This window comes from Camellia sinensis, chromosome 2, assembly GCF_055761805.1.
Source record: "Camellia sinensis isolate YWXY chromosome 2, ASM5576180v1, whole genome shotgun sequence".
Lineage (NCBI taxonomy): Eukaryota > Viridiplantae > Streptophyta > Magnoliopsida > Ericales > Theaceae > Camellia > Camellia sinensis.
In genome coordinates, this window is record NC_138962.1 from 74,538,406 (window position 1) to 74,563,294 (window position 24,889).

The 24,889-nt window shown below is 33.3% G+C and overlaps 1 protein-coding gene across 2 annotated transcripts; it reads left to right on the forward strand.

Moving 5' to 3' along the window:
- The first annotated feature begins 1,477 nt into the window (after positions 1 to 1,477).
- On the forward strand, positions 1,478 to 23,796 carry LOC114279176 (homeobox protein knotted-1-like 10). 2 transcript variants are annotated; one of them, XM_082914830.1, is made up of 7 exons: positions 1,484 to 1,794; positions 1,906 to 2,087; positions 2,204 to 2,317; positions 7,327 to 7,480; positions 19,870 to 20,114; positions 20,492 to 20,693; positions 23,513 to 23,796. In XM_082914830.1, exons 2-6 carry the CDS (start codon positions 1,986 to 1,988, stop codon positions 20,687 to 20,689), a joined length of 813 nt encoding a protein of 270 aa, XP_082770956.1. In that variant the 5' UTR covers positions 1,484 to 1,794; positions 1,906 to 1,985; the 3' UTR covers positions 20,690 to 20,693; positions 23,513 to 23,796. The 2 variants fall into 2 exon arrangements, with proteins under 2 accessions (XP_082770955.1, XP_082770956.1); XM_082914829.1 differs by having other exon boundaries at positions 1,478 to 2,087.
- The last annotated feature ends 1,093 nt before the right edge of the window (positions 23,797 to 24,889 follow it).

Genomic DNA, 24,889 nt, shown 5'->3' on the forward strand with positions numbered 1-24,889 from the left:
GATCAGGTTTCTTCGGTATGTCACCAGTCTGGCCGACATCTTTTACTTCGTGAGCTTGCTCATGAGTTTCTGCGTTGGACCTGTCTCCTTCGCCATCAAGGTCAATAGGTCTCCCACTCCCAGTAGGAGTGCCGTCCCCAATCTTTTCCTTCTGTCCGTTACTGGCCATCTATTCTACTTTCTTTCCCACAGACGGCGCCAAATTGTGTGAGTGATTTTCCGATCACACTGCCCAACTCAGTATTCAGCTGGAGAACACTAGCAGAATAGATGACACCTGGCTAACCTACAACAGAAAGAGAAGATTCCGGCGGTGGTTCGTCCACCCGGGGGCACTCCGACGATCAAATCAGTATATCTCTCAAAGATAATCAATAGTACAAATCTCACTGTTCAGAATATAAATTGCGTACCTTAGACCCACGGAGGTGCCTTTTTTTATAGCTAACTCAATCCTTGTCCCAACAGGAGCCTAGCTCCAATGGACTTTGGATTACTATCAATCTTGGACTCCTAGTAGGATTGGGATAAACTCCCTAAGAGTCTCATCCTTTCTCAATTGTAGTCTTCTCCTTTTCTAGGATTCTTGTGCCTTATCCGTTTATCTCGAATTCCGATATCTTCGGAGGTAACCTCGGCCTTGCCGAGATAACCTCGGTGCCACGACCAGGACACGTGGCACCTCGGCTGACACGTCGGCGTCACCTTAGCCACATGTTGGTACTCAGAAAATATATCCCCCACTATATGTAAAAAATTTGAAGAAGACGAAGAATAAATGATTGAGAATCGATTTACTTAAACTTATATATATATGTAAGAAATTTGAAGAAGACGAAGAATAAATGATTGAAGATCTCAAAATATGTGTATATATATGTGTGTGTGAAGCTATAAAATAAAAAAAATAAAATAAAAAATCTCAGCAATCATGAAAATCATTGATTTACTTTTGGATGGGAGCCATGAAAATGAGAGTGATCATGACAAGTTAAATTTTTAATTTTTTGATAAATAATTTCTACTGACAAAATATAATTCCCCTTTTTCAAAAGGGAATGTTAGGGATAATGAAAAAAATATATATCATGAAATGTCTTATGAAATTTTTTTATCATTTAATTAATATATAGTATTGTATGTATAATTTAAAAATAAAGAACCTTCATAAAATATTTTATAATCATTTTTTCATGATTTTTAACATTACTTTTTAAAAAACAAGGCAAATCCTCTCTCTACTTTCTCTCCTACTCATCTGTCTCTTTCTACTCTGTTCTCATAGGTTCCTTCTCCAGAGACTACAACATCAAGTAAGGTCTGGTCCTTTTCGAATTCAATTCAGGTGTCCAATTCTCTCTCGGTTATTCTCAACCTCTCTTTCTCTCTCTCTGATTCTCAACCTCACACTCTCTCTCTCTCCCTCACTCTCTCTCGCGTTTAGTTGAAAAATTTAAAAAGAGATTTATAAAAAACAAAAATTTGGTGAAATGTAAATAACATATTTTTATATTCTACTTAATTTTATATATTTTTTTCTTTTCCTATCCCAAATCCGTTATCAAATCACTCAATCAAACACGCCTTAAACTTCTCTCTCTAGATTGTTCAACTTTAATTTATTCAAGTTTCTCTCTCTGTATATACATATAAGGATTGTAGAACCAGGAGTTCGTGCATTAATGGAGACTTCTACTAGTTCTCCAAAGTTCTCGTTCTCACCTTGTTGATTGTTCCGAAATTGTTCTGATTTTGGCCAACTCAAATTGAAATGAAAGCGCGATAGAACTGGAGGTTTCTGATTTGGAAGTTATATATATATATATATATATAATTCCTTCATAAATAAAGAGTAACAGTCAATGGACGATCTGTATTGGATTCATTCTTCAATTTCGTGTTCAGATGATGTCACCGGCGGCGTCGGAAACTCTCCAACGACTGTCCAAGCATTTGACGGTGCGGTCCAGTTCGAGACGGCGGAGATGGAGGTCGGCGGATTGGAGATGTCTGATCTCATCAAGGATCAGATTGCGAATCATCCGCTTTGTCCAAACCTAGTCTCTGCCTATATTCAATGCCGAAAGGTGATCGCATGTGTACTTTGTGTGTATGTATAGACTTTGTATAGGTTTGCTTCCATAGACGCTTAACTCAAGCTATCGAACTTTGAATTTTCGCTATATTTGTATCATCATCACAGGTTGGAGCACCACTAGAAATGGCATCACTTCTTGAAGAAATCAGCAAACAGAACCGACATTCGACAAGCAGTCGCTGCGAAATCGGCGCCGATCCTGAACTTGATGAATTCATGGTAACCTCCTCTCTCTCTCTCTCTCTCTCGCTCTCTCTCATTCATATATTTCACTTGGACTGAAGCAGGACATATATTTTTCATGCTTTGAGTAAAGTTAGGGATCATGAAAAAAATATTATGAAGATGATCCTGAATGATTCTCTATATTTGGATTACACACATAATAAAATATCACACACTAATCAAAGGATGGAAAATTTTCATGATATATTTCATGATTTTTTTTTTCATGATCCCTAGTATTATTTATATTTTAATAATTTTTTTTTAAAATGAAGTTTAAAAGAGAAAAGTTAGAGATCATGAAAAAACTTTCATGAAAATGATCATGAAAGAATTATCATTCTTGAATTACCTTGATTAATGTGTGGTGCATTATTTTAAGTGTAATCCAAGGGTCATAAATCTTTCATGATCATTTTCATGAAAATTTTTTCATGATACCTAGTATTGCTTAGTTTAAAACATTAATTTTTGCATACATAAAGGGTAAAATATAGCTTATATATATAACGGCAATGCTAGAGGGCCGCAAAAACAGTAGCTCAAATGGTTTAAAACTGTCAAAACGACGTCGTTTTAGGTGCAAAACAACGCAAAACGATGTCTTTTTAGCAATTTTGAGCCATTTAAGCCACTGATTTTGTGGCCCTCAAATATTTTCCTATACATAAACATTTTTTCTATACTCATACTGAGTAATAAAGATCAATTGCTAGTTATGTGAAAATAAATTTTATTATTATATTTTGTCCAAATTATTAAATTTTATACTTCAAATTCCACCTTTTATATATAAAAAGGTGTAAGTGGTTTAATCATTTATTTATTTATTTTTCAACCTTATAAGGGCAAATTCATATAATTTAAAGATAATTAATAGTTAATATTAATATATAAATAATTTTTTGAAATCGTAGGAGGCGATGGCCCCCCTTGCCCTCTAGATCCATCCTTGATTCTATTAATTACATTTTTAGTCTCAAAATATAAATTGTGTTATTTTAGTCTTTACTAATAAAGTTATCTCAATTTAATCTTTAATATATAAAAAGTGTTTAAATTTAGTCATTCCAATATAACTCCGTTAATAAATTTTTGAGTTAATTATCTAAAAGTCATATTTACAAATATTATAGTAATTCAGGTCTTATATCAAATTTTTTTCAATTTTTAAAACTAAGAACATTATCAACTTTGCATAGTAATGTTCTAGATAATTGTTTCACTAACTGATAAAAAAATAACAAAGCACGAGATTAAATGTTTTTGCCCTTCTACTTATTGGTTTGATTCAACTATTTAATAAAATCGAGAATATTATCAATTTTTTTTTTCAGTTTTAAAACTGAGAATATTATCAGTTTTTTCATTTTTAATATTTTTTTAATATTTTTTTTTCTAGTTTTGCATATTAATGTTCTATCATCATGCTCCTTTATAGATACAAAATTTTTAGTGTTGCACAAAAAAAATTCAATTTTTTCAATTTTTTGCACATAATTTTTTTTTTGTTAGTTTTTTCAATTTGAAAGTTGATGTTTTAAAGTTTTGAAAATCAAAATAAATATCAAATTATCATGTTTCTTTATAGATAATCATAAATGATGAACAATCATTATTTAAAGGGAAATTCCAACTATTACAAATTTAATGAGACTTGAAGGTCCAAAAAATCTTAATTAGGACTTAATGGTGTATAAGTTCATAAATTAGGATTTGTGTGTAAATGCCCTTTAAATGTAATTAAAGTTAGAGATAAATATGCAATTTTAGAGGTGAAAATAGCAAAAATTACATATTTAAAAAATTAAAAATGTAATTTTTTGAAATGAGTTTTTACATTCATGACATAAATCACATGTTTTGAGGGTGAGTTTTTAGATTTATTCACAATAGATATGACCAAGTAACTAATTAGAAAATTATCTTTTATTTTTCTTTTAAAAAAAGTCTTGGGCTAATTTTGGTTAGGATGAAAGTAGTAAAAAGTGACTGAAATGAAAAAAAATAAAAAAAATAAAAAAAATTCTTGAGTTTGCCTAGCATGAAAGTGATGGAAGTTATAAGGAAAATAATTTTTTTTGGGGAAAATATCAAAAAAAATGTCAAGTATAAAAAAATAAATACAAACTCATGAAAGTATAATACTCATTTCCACTATCTATTGCATAAATTACTTGTATTTTTATGAGTTTGTAATTATTTTTTCAACATCCCACTTTTTTGATATATATATATATATATTTTTTTATACAACTCATGATAACATAGTAATTAAAATTTTAATTTTCTGCAAACAATAATACAAAAAAATTTAAAGTTGTTTTAAAAGAAATTACTTATAATTAAAATTCATGTTTTCTCTCTTTTTTTTCTTGCAAAAGTTTCATTCTAATCAAATTTATGCAATAAATTTTTTTTCCCTTTCACTTCACTCTTTATAATTTTTACTTTTTTATCTTTTATTTCATTTTAATCCAATGTAGCCTAATAGACAGTTGAATCTTTTATATGTTTGGACACATACTATACGTAGTTCAAACAAGTAATTCAACACTAAACAAATCAATCCATAAGCAAGAGGATAATTCATTTCAATAAGTAGTTTTAATTTTTTTGAATATTTTATATATATAAAACAATTTTTGGAGGATGAACAAATAAGAATGAATATAAAATAAGAAATATAAATAAATTAAAAGATTATATATAAAAATATAAAAATAAATTACACTCACCCTCTATCAAGTTTGTAGAAGATATAATTATTTCTACACTTTTAATATTGGGTAAATTACACTGACACCTCCTGAGTGTTCTGTACATTTCCTTTTCTAAAGTTTGTAATCTCATTACAAATTATTTTTGAATTACTGATGTCATACCCTAAAATTTTTTAAATGACCATTTTATCCTTTTTTCGTATAATTTCTTCTTCCTATATATCATAATGACTATATTCTACTACTTTTTATCGTTAAATTCTACCAGAACATATTCTTATTGAGTGATGTTATACAAACATAAATTTTATATAAAATTTTGAAACACAATGATATAGGTGCTGTTTGGTGTAGCCGTTAAAACAGATTATAGATTATAACTTAACAGATTATAGATTATGACTTTAATCAGAAGCTGTTAATCTGTTTGGTGTAGCTGTTGGATTATAGATTTAAGTTGGTGAGTAGTGTTTGTTAAATAAGCTGTGAAGTAGCTTTTTCAATTAATTTTTATTTTTTATTATTCACTATTTGTCTACATTTTTTTAAATAATAATAATAATATTTTATAGTCCATTTGGGTCTTTTTCTATTTTTAAAAAAATAAAAAATAAAAAAATCAAAGAGTATAACCGTGAATTAACATGTCCACAGCAGAAGCTGATAATCAGAAGCAAGGGGTGAACAATTTCTCAGAATTAGTTTTTTTGATTTAAAATAAGTTGTTAGAATCAGAAACTGCTTGAAATAAATTTAACCAAACAATCTAAAATAACTTTTTAAAAGCCAGAAGCCATAAGTTAACTTAAAAAAGTTCCACCAAACACCCCCATAACTTAATGATTACTTTTCACTTTAAGACAACACATTTATAAACATGATTTATATTTACAACATCACTATTACAATATTTTTATGATATTTTTATATAAATATTTATATATGAATAGAATTTTTCATTTTTATTTCCACCATTATTTTTCTTTCTCGTCTATTCACCCACATATATTAAAGTATTATTGAATTTTTGTATTTTGTTATTGTAATTGGTGAATTTAGAAAAAAAAATTACAAAATATTATTTAGATTAGGTGTATCTAAACCAAAGAAGATGATTGTTATTTCTCTTGAAATGACATAAACAAAATATCAGTATTATTTTATTATTTTATATGTATAAAGGTTAAGCGACAAATATGTCATTTTAATCTGATAGGGGTAAGTGTAATTTTCAAATGTGAGGGAAAATCTGTATTAAACAAAAACCTTAAGGGGTGTCAGTGTAATTTATCCTTTAATATAATTACATTTTCCTCCCTTGAAGTTATAAGTCACATAACAAAGTCATTTTAATCAGTTAATTGCGAGTCATATGGATAAATAAATAATATTGTCATATTTTTTTTTATTAAAATTTATACTTAAATTTGTTTCTTTTAGTGTTTAACTATCATCTTCATTAATTTTGATTGCTTTAATTTTATTAAAAGAAAGATTAATATAATTATGTTAAAATTTTGAAAACTAACTATATATATATGCATATATTTTTATCAAAGGGTATTGATTTAGACCCCTTATAACACCCACCCCACAACTCCCTCACACACATGGAGGTTGGGGATTGGGTGAGAAGAAAAAAAAAGAAAAAAAAGGAAAAATTGACCAATCAAAATTAAAGGGGTCAAGGGGGTGACCTCCAAAGGGGGTATCAACCTTTATTCTTTTATCAAATGTGAAGAAAAATGAGTGCAATCCATTTAAAAACATAACGACATATAAAAAAATAAACGAAAATTATAATAAATAAAGACAAATACAATACTATAAATAATTGTAAACAATATATATATATATATATATATATATAGTAATAAATAGCAAATACGATCAATATTTAATAAAATATAATAAAAATATTATATTTATAATTTTGTTATATAATTAATTTGAGACATGAAGTACCAATCCATACAAACTTTATTATAAAATTACATAAATTTTTACAAAATTACATAATTAATCTCATTAAAATGCATAAATTAAATATAAATCCACAAAACTTATACAAATTTATATTTAACTGTATATTTTTATAACATCATAAAATTTACGTAATCTTGTGATAGGGTTTATAAAACACGCCAGAACAATTGTAGAGTTTATAAATTTTTTGAAATTGGACCGCTCTGCGATCTGCCTATATCTATAATCCGCATGTAGATTCATCAAATTCAAATGTGTGGTTTGTTAATTTTTGATTTCTCCCAATTACTGAAGGAATCGTATTGTGAGGTGCTGCATAGATACAAGGAGGAGCTATCGAAGCCGTTTGATGAAGCGACGACGTTCCTGAGCAACATCGAGTCAGAGCTGAGTAGCCTCTGCAACGAGACGTTAACGACCTCGTTCAAACCCGGGAATTGTCCGTCTGGTAATCAACTTGCTCTCGCTGCGTATTTTATCCTTTTCATGATTAACCTACTCACTTCTGTTACTGGTTTTGTTACGAGGAAGCTGGTTTATAGTGCTGTGTGACCTTGTGCACGTTAGAATAATAGGATGATACAGTGAGCTATGCGCACACTTCCGACAGTCCATGACCTGCAATGGAGAAGTTAATCGGTGTCCCTAATGACACTACCAGATGAATGTCACGCAGGGATTTGATTGGTTTGTGTACACGATGGGATTCATTTAGGCTTTTGAATCATTAGTTTGGTTAGGATTTTGAAAATAGATAAAAATTGAGTGGGATTTTAGAAATAGAAAAGAAAAATTGTGAATTGAATATGTTTAGATTTTTTTTCCTAACCTTTGAAAAAAAATAATAATAAAAAAATTCCTACATGAAGTCATGATATAAATTCACAATTTTCTTTTCAAAACCCAATTCAAATAAATAATGCTAAATATATATATATATATATATATATATATATTTATTTATAAATTTACTTTATAAATTGCTGTGGTGGATAGATGTTCCTATCATAGATCTCATTTAAGATAAGGAAATGGTATACATTTTCTGATTTTTGACCATTTTTTATTTATTTATTTATTTTTTTTTAAAATTTGGTAAAACTTGATAAAAAATCATTTATTATGAAAGCAATTTTTTAAATATTAAAAAATACATCAGTTTGTAAAAGATATTTATATAAAAGAAAGTGTGTTTGTATAATATTTTTTGGGTAAATTTGGCATAATTATTCTGACCTCCCTTTTAATAAGACAAAAGAAGTTGAAACCAATGTAGATGATGTGAAAATACAAGAATAAACAAAGAAATATATATATTTAAAGTAAAAAATTTGACATTATTTTTCCATCTGTATAATTAACAAATTATAGATAAAAATAGCGAGGTAGATATGTTATGTGAATTAAAATTTTAAAAGAACCCCATATAATTATGTCAATGTAGTGGAACTTATAATATTTTCTCTAAATTTCAAGGGTGGTCAATGTAATTTACCATTTTTTATAATTATTTAGAGATAGATGGCAAATAAGTGATTGATTTGTAATATATACCTTGTGTTGGTGCATTTTATAATTAGGGACTAGACAGTCTTATTATTATTTGAAGTGTATATATTTTTTGTAATATATACCTTGTGTTGGTGCACGTTTGGACTCGTTTCAGTAATCTATACTGTTCATATTTTAAAATTCTTCGAGTACATCATTCTTGTAAACAATTAAGTCGATACAAAATTGATTCGAACATGTGATCAACTTGATTTTTTGCAGGGATAATGTATTCGACAAACTTTAAAATATGAACGATTCAAATTATCGAAAAAAATTAAAAAATGGGCCGAGTGGGCCTAACAATACTTCTCTAGTCTAATTTAAGACTGGATAGAAGCCAAGCCCTTACAATTAACCCAACACGAGTTTCATTAAGAGTTTGTATTCTTATAAGTTTGCCATCTCAACTTGAGAGAGTGTTTAGGTTTAGTGGGTTCATTTTGGGGCTAATTTCGGTAATCCGAACTATTTATTTATTTTGATTCGTTGAATAAAATATTAACGCAAAAAAAATTAAGATCGGATACCGATAGTTATATGTTTAAATAATATTTGTATTATAAAAAATAAAAGATTATTTTTAAAATTATAATTGTCATCAATTTGTCAAAAACAAATGTGATTTAAACAGAAAATTATTAATATCCGATTATTTTAATTTTTTATATGAATATTTTATTTGACAAGTTTTGAAAAGTGAACGATTCATATTTACCAAAATTAACCTCAAAACAAGCTTGGCAAATCTAAACATTCTCTCAAATTAAATACCTAACTATCAATTTAAAAGAATCCAATCCTTTCATTAGCGCCACATAATTTTTGTTGCAATCATGCTACGTAGCTCGAATGTCGCGGCTCGACACCAAAACGACGTTGTTTTGGTGTCGATTCTGTTTTGTTTTGTTTTTTTTTCTTTCTTCCCTGGTTTTGCAGAACGAAGAAGAAGAAGAAGAAGAAGAAGAAGAAGAAGAAGAAGAAGAAGAAGAAGAAGAAGAAGAAGGGAGAAGAAGAGAAGGGAGGAGGAGGAGGAGGAGGGAGGGGAGGGGGCCATAAAAACCAGTTTGAGGATGAGGGGAGGCTGGGCAGACGACGGTGGTGCTGCGACATCGGCGGGGCTGCGACGGAGGAGGAAGCAGAGGTGGCGACGGGAGCTGCGACGACGGCGGAGCGGGGAGCTGCGACGTCGACCTTCTTCCTCTCCCTCCCTTCTCTTTCTCCTCTCTCTCTCTTTCTCTCCCTCTCCCTCTCTTCCTCTCGAGCCATTTCGAGCCTGGTAGCTTCGAGCTACCAGGCATTTTCCTTTTTGTTGCAATGGTATTTGCACTGATGTGTTTTTTTCAATGTCTTCTCATTTCCAAACTTTTTGGTTTTCTCTGTCGAGTAATTTTTCAATTTTTCTCTCTCGTACTTCCTAGTTTGATGAACTTCGGCCATGTTTTGTTTGGCTCTATGGCGTGAAAGGGATTAAAAGTATAGTGAGATTGAGTAATAAAATTATTAGTGTGATGGTATTAAGTTAAAAATGTTAAATAAAGAGTGTTTGTTCATATACTATCGGATTAGTAATACTATAGGTAGTATTAATATATAAAATTAATATATTTTAATTTTTAATATTTTTTTAATATTATAATTATTTTTTTTGTTCTAAAAAATAAATTTTACGTAAAAATTATTTAAAAATTCAATAATCCCCTCATTCAATTTATAATATCAACCCCACCATGAGATTAATCCTACCAATAAGGGGGCTTACTAGTCCAAGGGGATATTCACTCATGACCCATTCAAATACTCTATGACCTTGTTTGTTTGACTCCATAGGATGGAGGGGATTAGAAGTACGGTAAGATTAATTGAGGAGATTATTAGTATAATGATATTATGTTGGAGATGTAAGATAAATAGTATTTGTTTGTATATCACCTGATTAGTAATACTATAGATAGTATTAATATATAAAATTAATTACTGTGTTTGGTTTTAATTTTCTAGAATCTATTTTTTGAAAATTGAATTTTTAATTTTTTTTTTTTGTTTTTAGTGAATATTTTTAAAATTTTAAGTAATTTTTTTTTAAAACTTTTTGAGATACATGATACTTAGATGTATCTACAAAGTAAAATATTTATAAAAAAATATTTTAAAAAAATCAATAAATACACAATAATACAAAAAATATATTGAAATATCATATTTTTTTATTTATATTTTTGGTATTTAGTAAATTTTTAAAAGTTTTTTTCCACAAATATTATACTTTTTAAGTGTATTATGTTAGATGTATCTAAAAATTAAAAATTTGGTTAAAATATTAAAAAAAACTTAGTAAAATAAAAAAAAAAACACAGAAAACAAAAAAATTCAATTTTGTGAAAAGTGAATTCAGAAAATTCAAACAAAACAAGTTAAATATTTTTTAATTTTTATTATTTTTTTAATATTATAATAATAATAATTTTTATTTATTTATTTTGTAGTTTTCATGTCCACTTAAATCTAGAGACACTTAAAAAAATTATAAATTTTGCATAAAAATTATTTAAAAATTCACTAAATATAAAAAAAATCATATTTTTATAGTATTTATTAAAAAAAATTAAATAGTTCTTTCAAAAATAAATTATTTGAAAAAAATAATATTAAAAATATTTTAATCCATTTTATTTAATATTTTAATCCATTAATCTTATCACTAAATTTCTAATCTCATACGTTTTTCTTCCACGGTAGTCCAACCAAAAAGGGAAATTGTTAGTCCCTTTGGGCCACGTTTGTTTTGCTCCATAGGATGAAGGAAATTAAGAGTACGATGAAATTGAGTGAGTTTTTTGGTTTTTTAGCTTTTTGGCTACTTTAGCTTGGGACTAAAAGGCTTCGTTTGGGATGCGGGTTGACTTTTTGGCTTTTTAACTTTTTGATTATTTTAGCCTGAGACTAAAATAGTCTCGTTTGGGATAAACTTTTTGTGAGGAAAAAAATATAATAATTATGGTTTGGATGAGACAACTGTTAGCCTGAGGCTAAAAAGTCTATTTTGGTGTCGTTTGAGATGTGGGTTGAGCTAAAATAGCCTCATTTGGGATGGAGTTTTTTTGGCTTTTATCACTTTTGTGAGAGAAAAAATGTAATGATTATAATTTGAATGTAACAACTTTTAGCCTGAAACTAAAAAACCTATTTTGTCTTTTTGTGGCTAAAATAGGCCCAACCCATGCTAAACCCACGTGCCAAACGACTACTTAGTGTGGTGATATTGTTGTAGATATAGAATAAATTTTTTTTGTTTGTATACCATCAGATTAGTAATACTATAGATAGTATTAATATATAAAATTAATAGTTGTGTTTGGTAAAACTTTTCAAAGTTGATTACACCCCTTGGTTTGAGTGTAGTGTTTGGTTAGCGCTTTCAAAAATTAATTCCACATTCACTTTTCAAAACACATCTACCCGGTCATCACTTGGACGTCCGGCTGGTTGACCAGAACAATGTTCGTTTTTTTTTTATTTTTATTTTTTTTATTTTTTTATTTTGCACATGTTATTTTTATATTTTAAATAAAAAATATTTTCGGAATTTTTTTAAATTTTTTTTATGAGTTTTGAATAGAATTTTGGATTGTGTATTTGGTTATGAGTTGTAAGTTTTTTAATCAAATATCATATGTTACATCATTCATTTCAAACTTAATTCAAAATTCGTAACCAAACAAATTTTTCACACTCAAATCATAATTTCAAAACTCACAAACTCAAAATACAACTCTATTCTCAAACCATAATTCTAAAACTTTATCAAACGCTACCAATATTTTTTAAGTTTTAGTATTTTTTTAATAATATAGTTATTTTTTTATTCTAAAAAATATAATTTTTGCTTAAAAATCATTTAAAATTTCACTAATTTCCTCACTCAATTTCTAATCTCGACTCTCTCATGATTTTATTAGTTCTACCACATGGTGAAATTACTAGTCTAAGGGGATAGTTAATCCCCGACTCATGTCTCCAGCCAAATACTTAGGTGAGTCTTATCGACTATTAGTTCAATCTCCCTTCTTAAAGAGCCAAACAAACATGGCCTTGGAGTGTTAATCACATCACAACCTTCCACAACCAAACAACTCTCTATGTGGCCCTCCCTCGAATTAGTCTAATCTCCTCACTAATAGAGCCAAACAAGCATGACCTATAGGTAGGTCCGACAGAAATGCGCGTGTTCTTTGGATTATATATATGTGGACTATTTGGACATACTTCTATCTCTTCTAATTTTCGAGTTCGATATTTTCATAGTATAAATGATGAGCGATGCTACTAAATTTGATTTTGTCTGAATTGTTTGAATTTGTTGATGTCTGTAATTTGATTGGTCATCGGGTCGATCGTTCGGATGACTAGGTGATGACTGTAGTAGATGAGAGTAAAGCCAATCGTCTGGTTGACACAAATTTAGGTGATTTGGGCCACAACAAATTTGATGGATAAATCATTTCACTATAAATGATATAATAATGTGAATATTATACAATATCTCATTGATTTTGTAATATCATATTATTGTGTGAACAAATTTAAATTCCAATTGACACAAAATATTTTGTATCCAAATTTCTTATTTTTTGTACGCACTAACAGCTGTACGATTATGACTCAAAATGTCTGTGTTATGACATTTAAATGCTTGTGAGTACACTAGATACACAAAAAAAAAATAAAAAAAAATTATTTATGGAGATCCATGACTTATAACCCCAATTGTGAACTCTTGGTAATATTATAATCAACATTGTATAAATAAGTTTTGAATTCTCAACCTAAGTTTCTTTCTAGATGGTGTCCCGTCTCTTGAGACCTTCTTGTTGGTCTATTTGTACCCTACAAAAATGTCCGCTCATTTCCTAAAGTTACGTGCGTATATATTATTTATGAAAAAAATTCAATTGATTAGATCATCATAATTATATGATTTATCATCAAATAAATTAACAAGCATGATTTTGAAAATATATTACAAAATAATTAAGATGAAATTAAAATTTTGTAATTACAATTATCAAATCAATTTTTATTTTTTTTCATGAATGTTTTAGAGACAGATTTAAAAGATGAACGGATCATATTATTAAATTAAGCCTTGTAGTTGGACCAATAAGTCCAACATTCCTATCCAATCTACATAGTGAATGAGAGAGAATTGTATCCTTTTTGGATTGTTCAACTTAATTTTTTATCCTTTTCATTTTTACATTAGAAAGTTTCAAAAATAATTTCATATTGGAGAGCCTATTCAAGTATGTTGGGCCAAGTAAAATAAAAAAAATAACAAAATTGAATGGTAATTGAAAATTTGCCAAGCTAAAAGCCGAAACAAGGTGAAGTTGCAAATGCATTGCCAATTTTGTTTGTTAATCACTAAAGGAGGAATTTCCATGAGAATGCTGGTTTGCATACGCAAGTGAAGGCTCTTTCTTACTTTCTTAGATAAAATGAATCTACATGACATTAAATTATAGTTTTCTCTTAGATATAACATCCAAAGAAGAGAAACTCTCCCAAAATTTTTATTGATAACTCTTGTATAGGGAGCAAATATTCTTTGCCTTCCGTACTCCTCGTGTCTAAGCTCACCTAGCTCCAAATGATGTCTTACGACCTGAAAACACTGCGACGGTGAGCTACCCAGTGGGTATGATGCCGGAAAACCCCTTCTACGGTTAAGTTAGCACCCTCCGAGAGAAAGAAGATAATGAATAGGTAGCTCTCAGATAGTATGAAAATCAGACCTGTCGCATGGAGGTGCCGCACGATTTTTATAGTTTTTGCGCGCACTAATCTGCTTGTCCTTTCCTGGACACATGATGTACTACCCTTGTAGAAAATTTAATGTATAAAGAGAAATAGAGAATTGTATTATTGATTGATGTATTTTGTTGTTGTTAATTACAAATGGTGAGTGGCTCATTATATAGGAGAGGGTGAGTGTAGTAGGTGAGGAGTAGGTGGTGGTAGGTGATGGTAAATTGGTGGTAGGTGATGGTAAATTCTAACAGCCCCCCCGCAAACTCAAGGAGGATAGAAACTAACCAACTTGAGTTTGAAGAGAGGAACAAAACAAGAAAATACATAAAAATAAAAAAGGATAGGAGACACTGTATGGTCGTGTCAGACCATTGTAGCAGACAGTTTACGGGGTCATATCGGACCGTTGTAGCAGACACTGTGTGGTCGTGTCAGACCGTTGTAGAAGACAGTTTATGGAGTCTTGCTGGACCCTTGTAGAAACTAACCGGAATCAATGTCGGGACAGTTTACAGAGTTTTGTCGGACCCATGTAGAAACTAACCGGAATCAATGTCGGGACAGTTTACAAAGTCTTGTCGGACCCATGTAGAAACTAACCGGAATCAATGTCGGGACAGTTTACAGAGTCTTGTCGGACCCTTGTAAAAGCTAACCGGTATCAAATGTCGGGACAGTTTATAGAGTCTTGTCGGACCCTTGGAAAAGTGGCACCCTCAAAAGGTGTGCCCAATTTTGTCAAAAGGAGTGCCATCAAAAGGCGTGCCCAATTCATCAAAAGGTGTGCCGGACATGATGGCGAGGCACGTGGGCGCCTTGGCTTGCATGCCCGTTTGTCGGCTGGTGGTAAGAGGCGCGCGATGCGCGTGGCTGCCTCGGCTATAAGACAGAGGCTAAGGCTGAGGCAAAAAACCTACGAGAGATATTCTGAGAGAGATTTCTGAGAGAGATACTGTGTAACACTCTGGTGCCTAGAAAATGGCTTCATCGTCTTCCCGCGGGCTGCTCACCCTCTTTCCCGACCTCAACGAGTCAACGAGAGAGAGAACTGGTGTGGTGGCACTGGAAACTCAACCAAGCGCCCCGGAGTTTGCTCCGTTGAACTTTCCGATGCGGTCGGTGGAGCAAAGAATGGCAGTGCAGTCAGATGTGGAGGCCAATCAGTATACTTTGAAGGCATGTGTGGAAAGCATGACGGCGGTCACAAATTTGTCGAACCGGCTGCAGAGTAGGACAAATGAGGTGCAGCATGTAAACGCCCAACTGGCTCTGCTCCAACGCATGTATAAGGATGCGCGAGCAGAGATAAGTGTGCTAAAGGCAGAAAACAAGGAGCTGAAGCGGAAGGCCACCGTGATGTTCCGATTTGGAGGGCCGCCATATGCGGCAGTGGAGGAGCAGGCAGGAGGCAACTTGCTTGGTGGTCTAGGAAGCACGGAGGCAACACCGTCAAGGCCCGCTCAGGACGGAGGCAAGAAGAAAAGATCGGCGGCAGAGTAGAGAAGAAAAATCCCACCTGTGAATGTGGTTGTGTGTTTGTATTTTGTTTTTTTTTTTTTGTTTTTTTTTTGTTTTTTTTTGGTATGTGGAAACATGGTGATCGGGGTGAGCCCCGATAGGAATAAAATGAGGTTGGTGTGCAATCCGTCTTCTTTCTTTTTTGTTTTTTGTTGTTTTTTTTTTTTTTTTTTTTGTTTTTTTTTTTTGTGTGTAAGAATCATAATAATAATAATAATAATAATAATAATAAGATATTAAAGGTGAAAGCATGTGCCCTCGTGGGAGCAGCGGCAGAGAAAGAAAAAAAGAAGATAAAAAATAAATAAAGGTAAAGTGGGAAAAGAATAAAAAAGAAAAAGGGATAGAAGTGGTATGGAATTTATTATTGGTTTAGACGGTGGGATAGAATTTCAGCAATAAGGCTCTGAACACTATCACAGACAACACTCTTTTTGAGGGAGGAGAACAACTCACAGACAACAAATGGGTTTAAAAATAAAAAAGAGGAAGAGATAAAAAAAATAATAATAAATAAATAAATAAACAAAGAAGTAAAAATAAAAAGGAGTGGTTGTAAAGTGGTTGCACTACCGTGGCATGTTTTAAAAATAAAAAGGAGGAAGAGATAAAAAAAATAATAATAAAGGAATAAATAAACAAAGTAGTAAAAATTAAAAGGAGTGGGTGAAGGCTAAAAGGCATCGGAAGGTGAGGAAGAGAGAGAAATCAGGATTGCTTTGGCTAGTGGTAGGACCCACCAGCACTATTCACTTAAAAAATGTGGAATGGTGAGCATGTGTTTTAAGCTTTAGCTCCAGCAGCATCAATGATCTCTGTCAATGATCACCCCAGAGAGAGAGAGAGCACATGCCGCCAGTAGAAGATGCCTTGTATATTCCATACAAAAGCTTGAGATCAAAATCATACAGGAAAAGCTTCAGCCCAGGTTTGATGCTCATCACAAGCTCCTGCTTGTTGGTTGGGACGCCCATGACAAGATACTGAAAACAGTCGGCCACATCGACGCTCTCCGCGAGCTCGGCCACTGCCTCCAAGACGGCTACGGCGTACGCCAGAACATCGCCGAGGGACGGCGCTTCCTTGTCCAAGCCAACGCTCGCGAGCTCACCGCCGCTCGAGCCGGCTTCTTCGGCCACATCGACGCTCTCCGTCTCGGAATGTGAACGTGACGGTAACGGCACTTGAAACTGAGTTAACCCGGGTGAGGATGAGAATGAGTTGGAGCTAGTTTCAGGTTCTGAATTGTGTGGTGGTTCAGTACTCATATTTCTACTGCCAACCCACTCAGTCATTTATTTATGCAGAGAACAAACAAGTGTACTTGTGCAGAGAGAGACGATGAAGATGAGAAACCAAAGAAAGAAGAGTGTATGGTATGTGTTTGTGGTATGTGTTGAAAAATCTAGCGGATTAGGTTGAGGTCCGGCGGGCGGCTAAGGTGAGGTTGCCGCCCGCCGGGGAAGTGAAAATACTAGGTTCTAAACCTGCTCTGATACCATGTAGAAAATTTAATGTATAAAGAGAAATAGAGAATTGTATTATTGATTGATGTATTTTGTTGTTGTTAATTACAAATGGTGAGTGGCTCATTATATAGGAGAGGGTGAGTGTAGTAGGTGAGGAGTAGGTGAGGAGTAGGTGGTGATAGGTGATGGTAAATTGGTGGTAGGTGATGGTAAATTCTAACAACCCTCTTGTCGTCTAACACGTGTGTATGCGACAATACAGCCAAACAACATCGACAAAACAACTTAACGATATTGACGCGTACGGATGGTGGGATTTCCTTCATGCACTTTGATTGGGCCATATGGCAACTCCTACCGAGATATACGTGGCCCGATCTGTCCTAGCCTCAATCTCGATTAACCTTTAGGGTCGAGCTTATGAACTAGCTTGGCTCGCCACACTTGGCTTACTTAAGCTTCGTCTGTTCGCTGAGGTAAACCCCGCCTAACCTTGGTGTACAGTAGGAGCACCTAGCTCAAGTTCTCTGAAATCCACCGAAGAATAAGTCTCTCTTTTGTGAGTAAAAGAAAATAAATAAATCCCTTGATGATGTTGATATAAAGTTCATGGATCCATTGATCACATCTTAAATCATAAAGGAAACACTCATAAATCACCTTTCAATATAAAACACTTTGTTTTTTCTTCCTCTCTGAAAATCTGGATAGCTCAAACCCTAAAAACACCGAATGGCGCACTTTGTAGAAAACAGGATCACATAGACCGCTCGAGTGCACATTTCACTGTTCGAGCGGTCTGACTAAAGGCGGTGCAAAACATATAAGCTAACCGCTCGAGCAAAACTTTCACTGCTTGAGCGGTAAAACTTTCTTCCCAGAAGTTCAAATGCTCTGCAAAAGTACAGGATGCTCTCTTATTCATCGCTCGAGTGCACAAATGACTGCTTGAGCGGTCAAACAACTTCGACTACATTTTTGCTCAGCGAAGTGGCAAACATGAAAGGCTCTCAAGATCACAAACTTTTCTTCATAGACACAATTCGGGTTGGATTCGTATCTAAACACTCACATCCTCACTGAAACAAAAGAGCAAATAAATTTACAACTAAAAGGAGTTTTGTCAAACGGAATTGCTAATTACAAAAACCTAACAACATGCTATGGCACCACAGAATAAGCCAAAGCATATGGGTTGAGGCATCTTCTTTAGGTCAACACCCCATTGGCTCAACCAAGCGATCCTCCACCAAATCATAATCCCCTTATGTCTTGTTCCCCATTCGGTAGCAAGTTATCTCCTATGTGATTCAAGGCTCTTCTATAAACATTAATGTTGCCTAGGCTAGGAGTAGGGCCAGGGAATTGCTACTAGAAAACCCACTTTACTCAGGGTCGCAGCAGGACTTGTAAGTTGTGGCATGGAGGTTAGAGTTAAGAGATTGTTAAGGTTGTTTGGCCCACCCCTTGGGGTAGCCTACCTTGACTAGAGTTAGAAAGAGAGGCTTTGACAAAGGCAATTGATACTTTGAAAAGTGTTTCACACTGGCACCGAAGCCTCTCTATGATGCAACTCCTAAGGTGTAATGCCTCCCTCTCGACTCTCATCCTACAAACCTCAAGGTATGATCCTAAGACACGGAACTAGTTGATATACCTCCATCCTATGAAGCACGGATACTTCTAGAAGAGTGTCGTATCTGTAGCATTTTTGTATTAAAACACTAATACTCCTTAGATATTCAATGACATATATTCGATACTTCCTACCTTGAGTAGGCCAAATATGTGCAAGTACCATAACTAATAATTATGTGACTAGACTTTTACCTTTTTCGATACCAAGTTAAATTGTTAACCACCATCTCATCTAGTCAGTTATATCCTCAACAAAAAGGCATTTGCATGACAATTAATACCCTTGTATTCTCTGTGTAATTTCTTAGTGATGTTTCATCATACATGTGGAATTATTTATTTATTTATTTATTGTTTGAAGTCTTTTCCTTTTCTGAACATTTTACTCCTTTAGGATGTGTTGATGTTAGGTTTTGCACGGTAGCGAAGAGAAACAACTTGTATTTAGTGGCAAAATGGTTGATGCTAATAAAATCTTGTTTAAACTACAACTCTAACAAAGCCTAGTCCAATGTTTGGAGTCAGCAAATGGGAAAATAGGAAAATGCATCAATATATGATTTCTGCTTGGCACAAGGCTTGAAAGATAATGGAAATGAGAGTAATTATCAGGTTCTCACCTCTGTTCTATTCTCTGTTTCTTTTTAAAGAAACGAAAGAAAGAAACAAGAATATAATTTCTAGCTAGGACGCTAATTTATTGCACTCTTGAGAAGCTGCATCCTAGTCCATATGGTCACTTTAAAACAATTTGAAGAAGTCATGTATGCTATGCTTGGTTTCTATTGTCTTAGTCTGTTCTAAATGCATCGCAATTGGACATTTCCTTTTTATACCCTTATGTTTTCAGATGAAGCATCTGGTACTTCGCAGGAGGATTTGAGCTGTGGAGAACCAGCTGAAAGTCGTGAATCTTCCGGTCCCCAATCAAGGGAACAGGAGCTGAAGGTAATGCTATTGCGCAAGTACAGTGGGTATCTTAGCAGTTTGAGAAAGGATTTCTTCAAAAAAAGAACGAAAGGGAAGCTATCAAAGGCCGCAAGGATAGCGCTGCTTGACTGGTGGAACACACACTACAGATGGCCATACCCTACAGTAACTTCAAATATCATCTTACTTTCTTATTATTGTTTTTCTAGACATATGTGATACGTAATGTGATTGAGGAATGTGTTTAGATCCCAATAATTACGGTAAATTTAACAAAAAATTTAGCTCCTCCACACCACAGCTAGCGTGATGTGGTGCAATCCTCAAGATGGTTTTTGTTAGAGCACATACTCGTTGACAAAAGCCAATTTCACTCATTTCATTCATTCAACAAAATAAAAAATGTACTGTTGAAGTTCTTATAAATGGTTTAATGAGAGTACTTGATTTTAAAGTGGGATGAAGCTTCATTGCTCTTTCTTTTCATTCCTGAGATTTTCCTCCATAATTCTCTAAATACAAACAATAAATAATGGTTACAGGAAGAGGAAAAAATGAAATTGTCAGAAGTTACTGGACTAGACCAAAAGCAGATTAACAACTGGTTCGTAAACCAGAGAAAGAGGCATTGGAGACCATCTGAAGACATGAGGTTTGCACTCATGGAAGGTGTCAGTGGGGGCATTGGAGGGCCCGTGTACTTCGACAGTGCAGGAGAAGCTGGAAGTGTTGATAATTAAACTGGTAACTATGTTTATTTAGAGTACTATTCTCCTTTTCTTTTCATATTGACGTAGTTTCTGGAATATTCATACATATATATACAGTTACGAAAATCGTACGCCCTATTTGCTGTAAACATTGTCACACTTTCTGTTTTCCATTAATACCTTTCACATCCAATAACTTATAAACGGTTTTTCTCATTCATCAAACTGCCTAAAGCTGTTTAATGGTTTTCCTACTTCATCAAACCGTCCAAAAATTTAAATGTAAAATTGTAAACACATAGCGTTTTCTTTGTTTGTTCTTTCTTCTAATTTTCGTATGATTAGACTTTGGGTGGTAATTTTTGTCTGCTGGCATGTATAGTGTGCACCAGATATTATTTAAGCTGATATTTGTGGGATTTGAGAATTGGTGAAGAAATTCCCTAGAAATCAGCCTTTCATGCTAAACTTTCTGCTTCCGACAAGTGTTTTGATGTTCTATGCTCAAATTACTGCTGTGATTAGGTATAGAATTATATGAAGGGGGTCTCATAGTGATAGGTCATTGATGGTCAAAGATAGGGCTAGCCTCAAATTTTAGAGCCACTAAGCTAACTTTTAAGATGGGCTCTCCATATGTGATCACACACAAAAACTAAAATTGAGAGTAAAGGGTAAAATTTGGGGGCCCTAAAGGGCCACTTCGCCCGCCTATGCCGGCCTTGGTCAAAGACATCTTACTAAGTAATTGGGGGGAGAAAATGGTAGATGTGTAGGATGGTAGGTCTCTAATCTGTGTGCCTAGTAATGTTTATATAGAGGTACAATTGGAAAATGAATGCAAAAATGAAGAACGATATATAGAGGTGTTCATGATTGTTCCGCTACAACCTTCCATGGCGAATCACATCCCTTTGAAGGAAGATTGCTTCATAATAGGCACGAATTAACACTAACCAATGAAGCTTTTTTTCGAAAATAATTTAAATATACTTATCCAAAACTTATATATACATCAAACAGACCAACTGGATTTGGTGCAACGAGGCAGCAACATGCATCTGGTCTAACCCACTTCGGCTAGTTCCTCCCATTCAGTACCGCTTTGGGCCCAAAACCAAGTCCAAGGATGGACTATATAAAAACCACCTTACTTTGACAAATAATTTCACAAGAATTTATTTACCATTTTTGTTTTTTCAAAGGGTTTGGATTTTTTTTGTTAGCCATCTCAACTTGAGAGAGTGTTTGGGTTTGGTAGGTCGATTTTGGGGCCGATCTCAATCATATGAACCATTCACTTTTTAAGACTGATGACGTAGAATATTTATGCAAAAAAGTAATATGATCAGATGTCGGTAGCTATATGTTTGAATTACATTTGTATTATAAAAAATAAATGACAAATTTTTAAATTATAATTGTCGTTCATTTTTTAAAACAAATGTGATTCAAACATATAACTATCGATATCTAATAATCTTAATTTTTTGCATGAATATTTACTCAATGAGTCATAAAAAATAAACGGTTCGATTCACTGAGGTTGGCCTTAAAATGAGTTTACCAAACTCGAATACTCTCTCAAGTTAAATATCTAATTTAAGAAAATCCAATCTCTTTTTGCAACTAATGTTTAATAGGGTGATCTTTAGAATCAATTTTTCATTCACTTCTTAATAAGGTTACAAATGAACAGAACCGTTTGTGAATATGTTCGAACTTGGCTCAATAAGGGCTCATTCGAACTCTCTTTTTTTTTTGGGCATTCGAGGTCGTTAAAATTTTAATAAATAAGTCAAAACATACTAAAATTTGGCTTGTTAGCTTGACTAATTAGCTGGCTCGTTTAACATTTATTATTTATATATTAAATAATATAAAAATATGTATAAAAAATAAAATAAATATTTATTTATATATTTAAAAAAATATAAATGTACATAACAGCTAACTATAGACAATACATTTACATAATCGGAAAAATTACTCATAAATCCCATTTTGGGGAATGTTAGTCCATTTAGTCCTACATGTTTTCTTATAAACCAAATAGTCTTTTTTGTTTTTGGTAGGTGTTATTGATTTGGTTTAGTGATATTAGAGTTTACTTGTATGCCCTTTGGTTAAGATTTGATTTTGATGTTTGTTTGGATTGTAGGTAAGGTGTGGGGTAACATTTCTATATTTTTTAGGGATTTGGTGGAGTGATTGGGGGGATTGTTGATGTTACTAAAGTGGTGTGTCGTTATTGATGTTCAATAATTTGTGATTCTCTAAAGAGGGTGTGTTGGGTGGAATTTGGGGATGCTGCTTTGCAGGGTGCGCAGCAGCATCTGCTGTGCGGCGAAATGGGCCCATTTCGGGGCCTATTTTGATAATCCGAACTGTTCATATTTTAGAATACATCAAGTAGAACATGCCTGCAAAAAATTAAGTTAATCAGCTATCGTTTACCTATTCATCCACTCACATTTATATTCATTTTAATACTTTAAATTACAATTATTATTTATTTTTGTAGATAGAAATGTGAGTGGATGAATGGGTAAACGATATCCGATTAACTTGATTTTTTGCAGGCATGTTATACTTGATGGATTCTAAAATGTGAATGGTTCAGATTATCAAAATGGGCCCATTTTCCCGCACAGCAGCATCCCCAATCCTGTGCTGGGTGTACGTTTTTGGTAGTGTTCTTCTTGGGGTTTAGAGCGAGAGGGGCTGTGCGATTTTTATCAGTTTTTTTTTTTTTTCAAATATGTTTTATGATGATGTGTTCTTTATTGTTGTTTGCAATTTGCTACTGATGTTTACGATGGAAACTCACACAGTTTGTCATCATATTTGCAGTGGCAGCCTTGTACGAAATTGGGTTTATGTTGCTTTCAATTATTGGGGACCATTTTTACGAAAGTTATTTTGGGTTCTGTTAAATGCAATGTTACTTGCCAATTGATATGTTGGAGGCAAAATAAAAAAACATCACATTTCTGTGGCGTTGTACCATTAACAATGTATAGTTTTAGCGCCACTGTTGTATATGTTATGTTCTGAGATGGTCAAATAATGTAGTTGTTTGAAATCTTTATTGTGTGTGTATGTGTGAGAGAGAGAGTAATGTAATTTTGAGATGGTCAAATAATCTAGTTGTTTGAAATGTTTAGTGTGTGTGTGTGTGTGTGTGTGTGTGTGTGTGTGTGTGTGTGTGTGAGAGAGAGAGAGAGAGAGAGAGAGAGAGAGAGAGAGAGAGAGTGTGTAATGTGATTTTGGGGTGTGTGGATGTTAGTGAGTATAAGCGTGAGAACTCCACGTGGAGTGTGTTGATGTTTGAAAAATCTAGAAATCTCCTAGATGTTGATTTGTGATTATGTATCAATTTTAAGCAGTATATAACAACCCTAATCAAACAATCAAGATAAATGGACACAACGATTTTACGTGAAAAAATCACAATTGGACACCTCCAATTGTGATAAAAAAACCACGGGCAACAGCCACAAAACAATCCACTAAGAAGATATAAATGAATTACACAGGTATACTCTCAATTACCTAGCGAATCCACGCCCGAATTGAACCAACCTCTATGTGCCTCTTCCAATCCCGTCTTTACCTCGGAATTGTCTTGACGATGAGTCACTCCAGAATCCACCAAAGCTTCAGGCTCGAATTCTTCAGAATCCACCGAAGAACAACTCTCTCTTTTGTGTAGAACAAACAAATAATCCTTTGATGTATACACTTTAAACCATGAGTTGAATACTCAATCAAAACATCAAAGAAAACTAGCAAAATATCTCCAGATATAGACCCTAGAACCCAAGAAGAAGATCTGGAGAAGTTATCCTAGATTTGGACTAAAACACATATTTATAGAAAACTGTCCCGCGATCTCCGCTCGAGCGTCATATTGGCCGCTAGAGCGGGAAAAAACAACATCCAGTATTTTTGCAGGCGAACGAACTTTTGAAACCCAATATTCTCCGCTCGAGCGGGGGAATGTCCGCTCGAGCGGATAGACAACTTTGAATGCATTTTTACATTTTGCTTCCGGGGTGCTGCCCCTCGACCCTGCCGTGGCGCTGCCTTGGACCCGCCAAGGGGCGCTGTCCCTTGGACTCCCGCGAGCTGACCGGGCAACTCAATCCCCACATAATCAGCGAAGTGGCAATCTTGAAAGTATTAACACCACAAACTTCTCTGCAAGGCACAATTCGGGTTGGATTT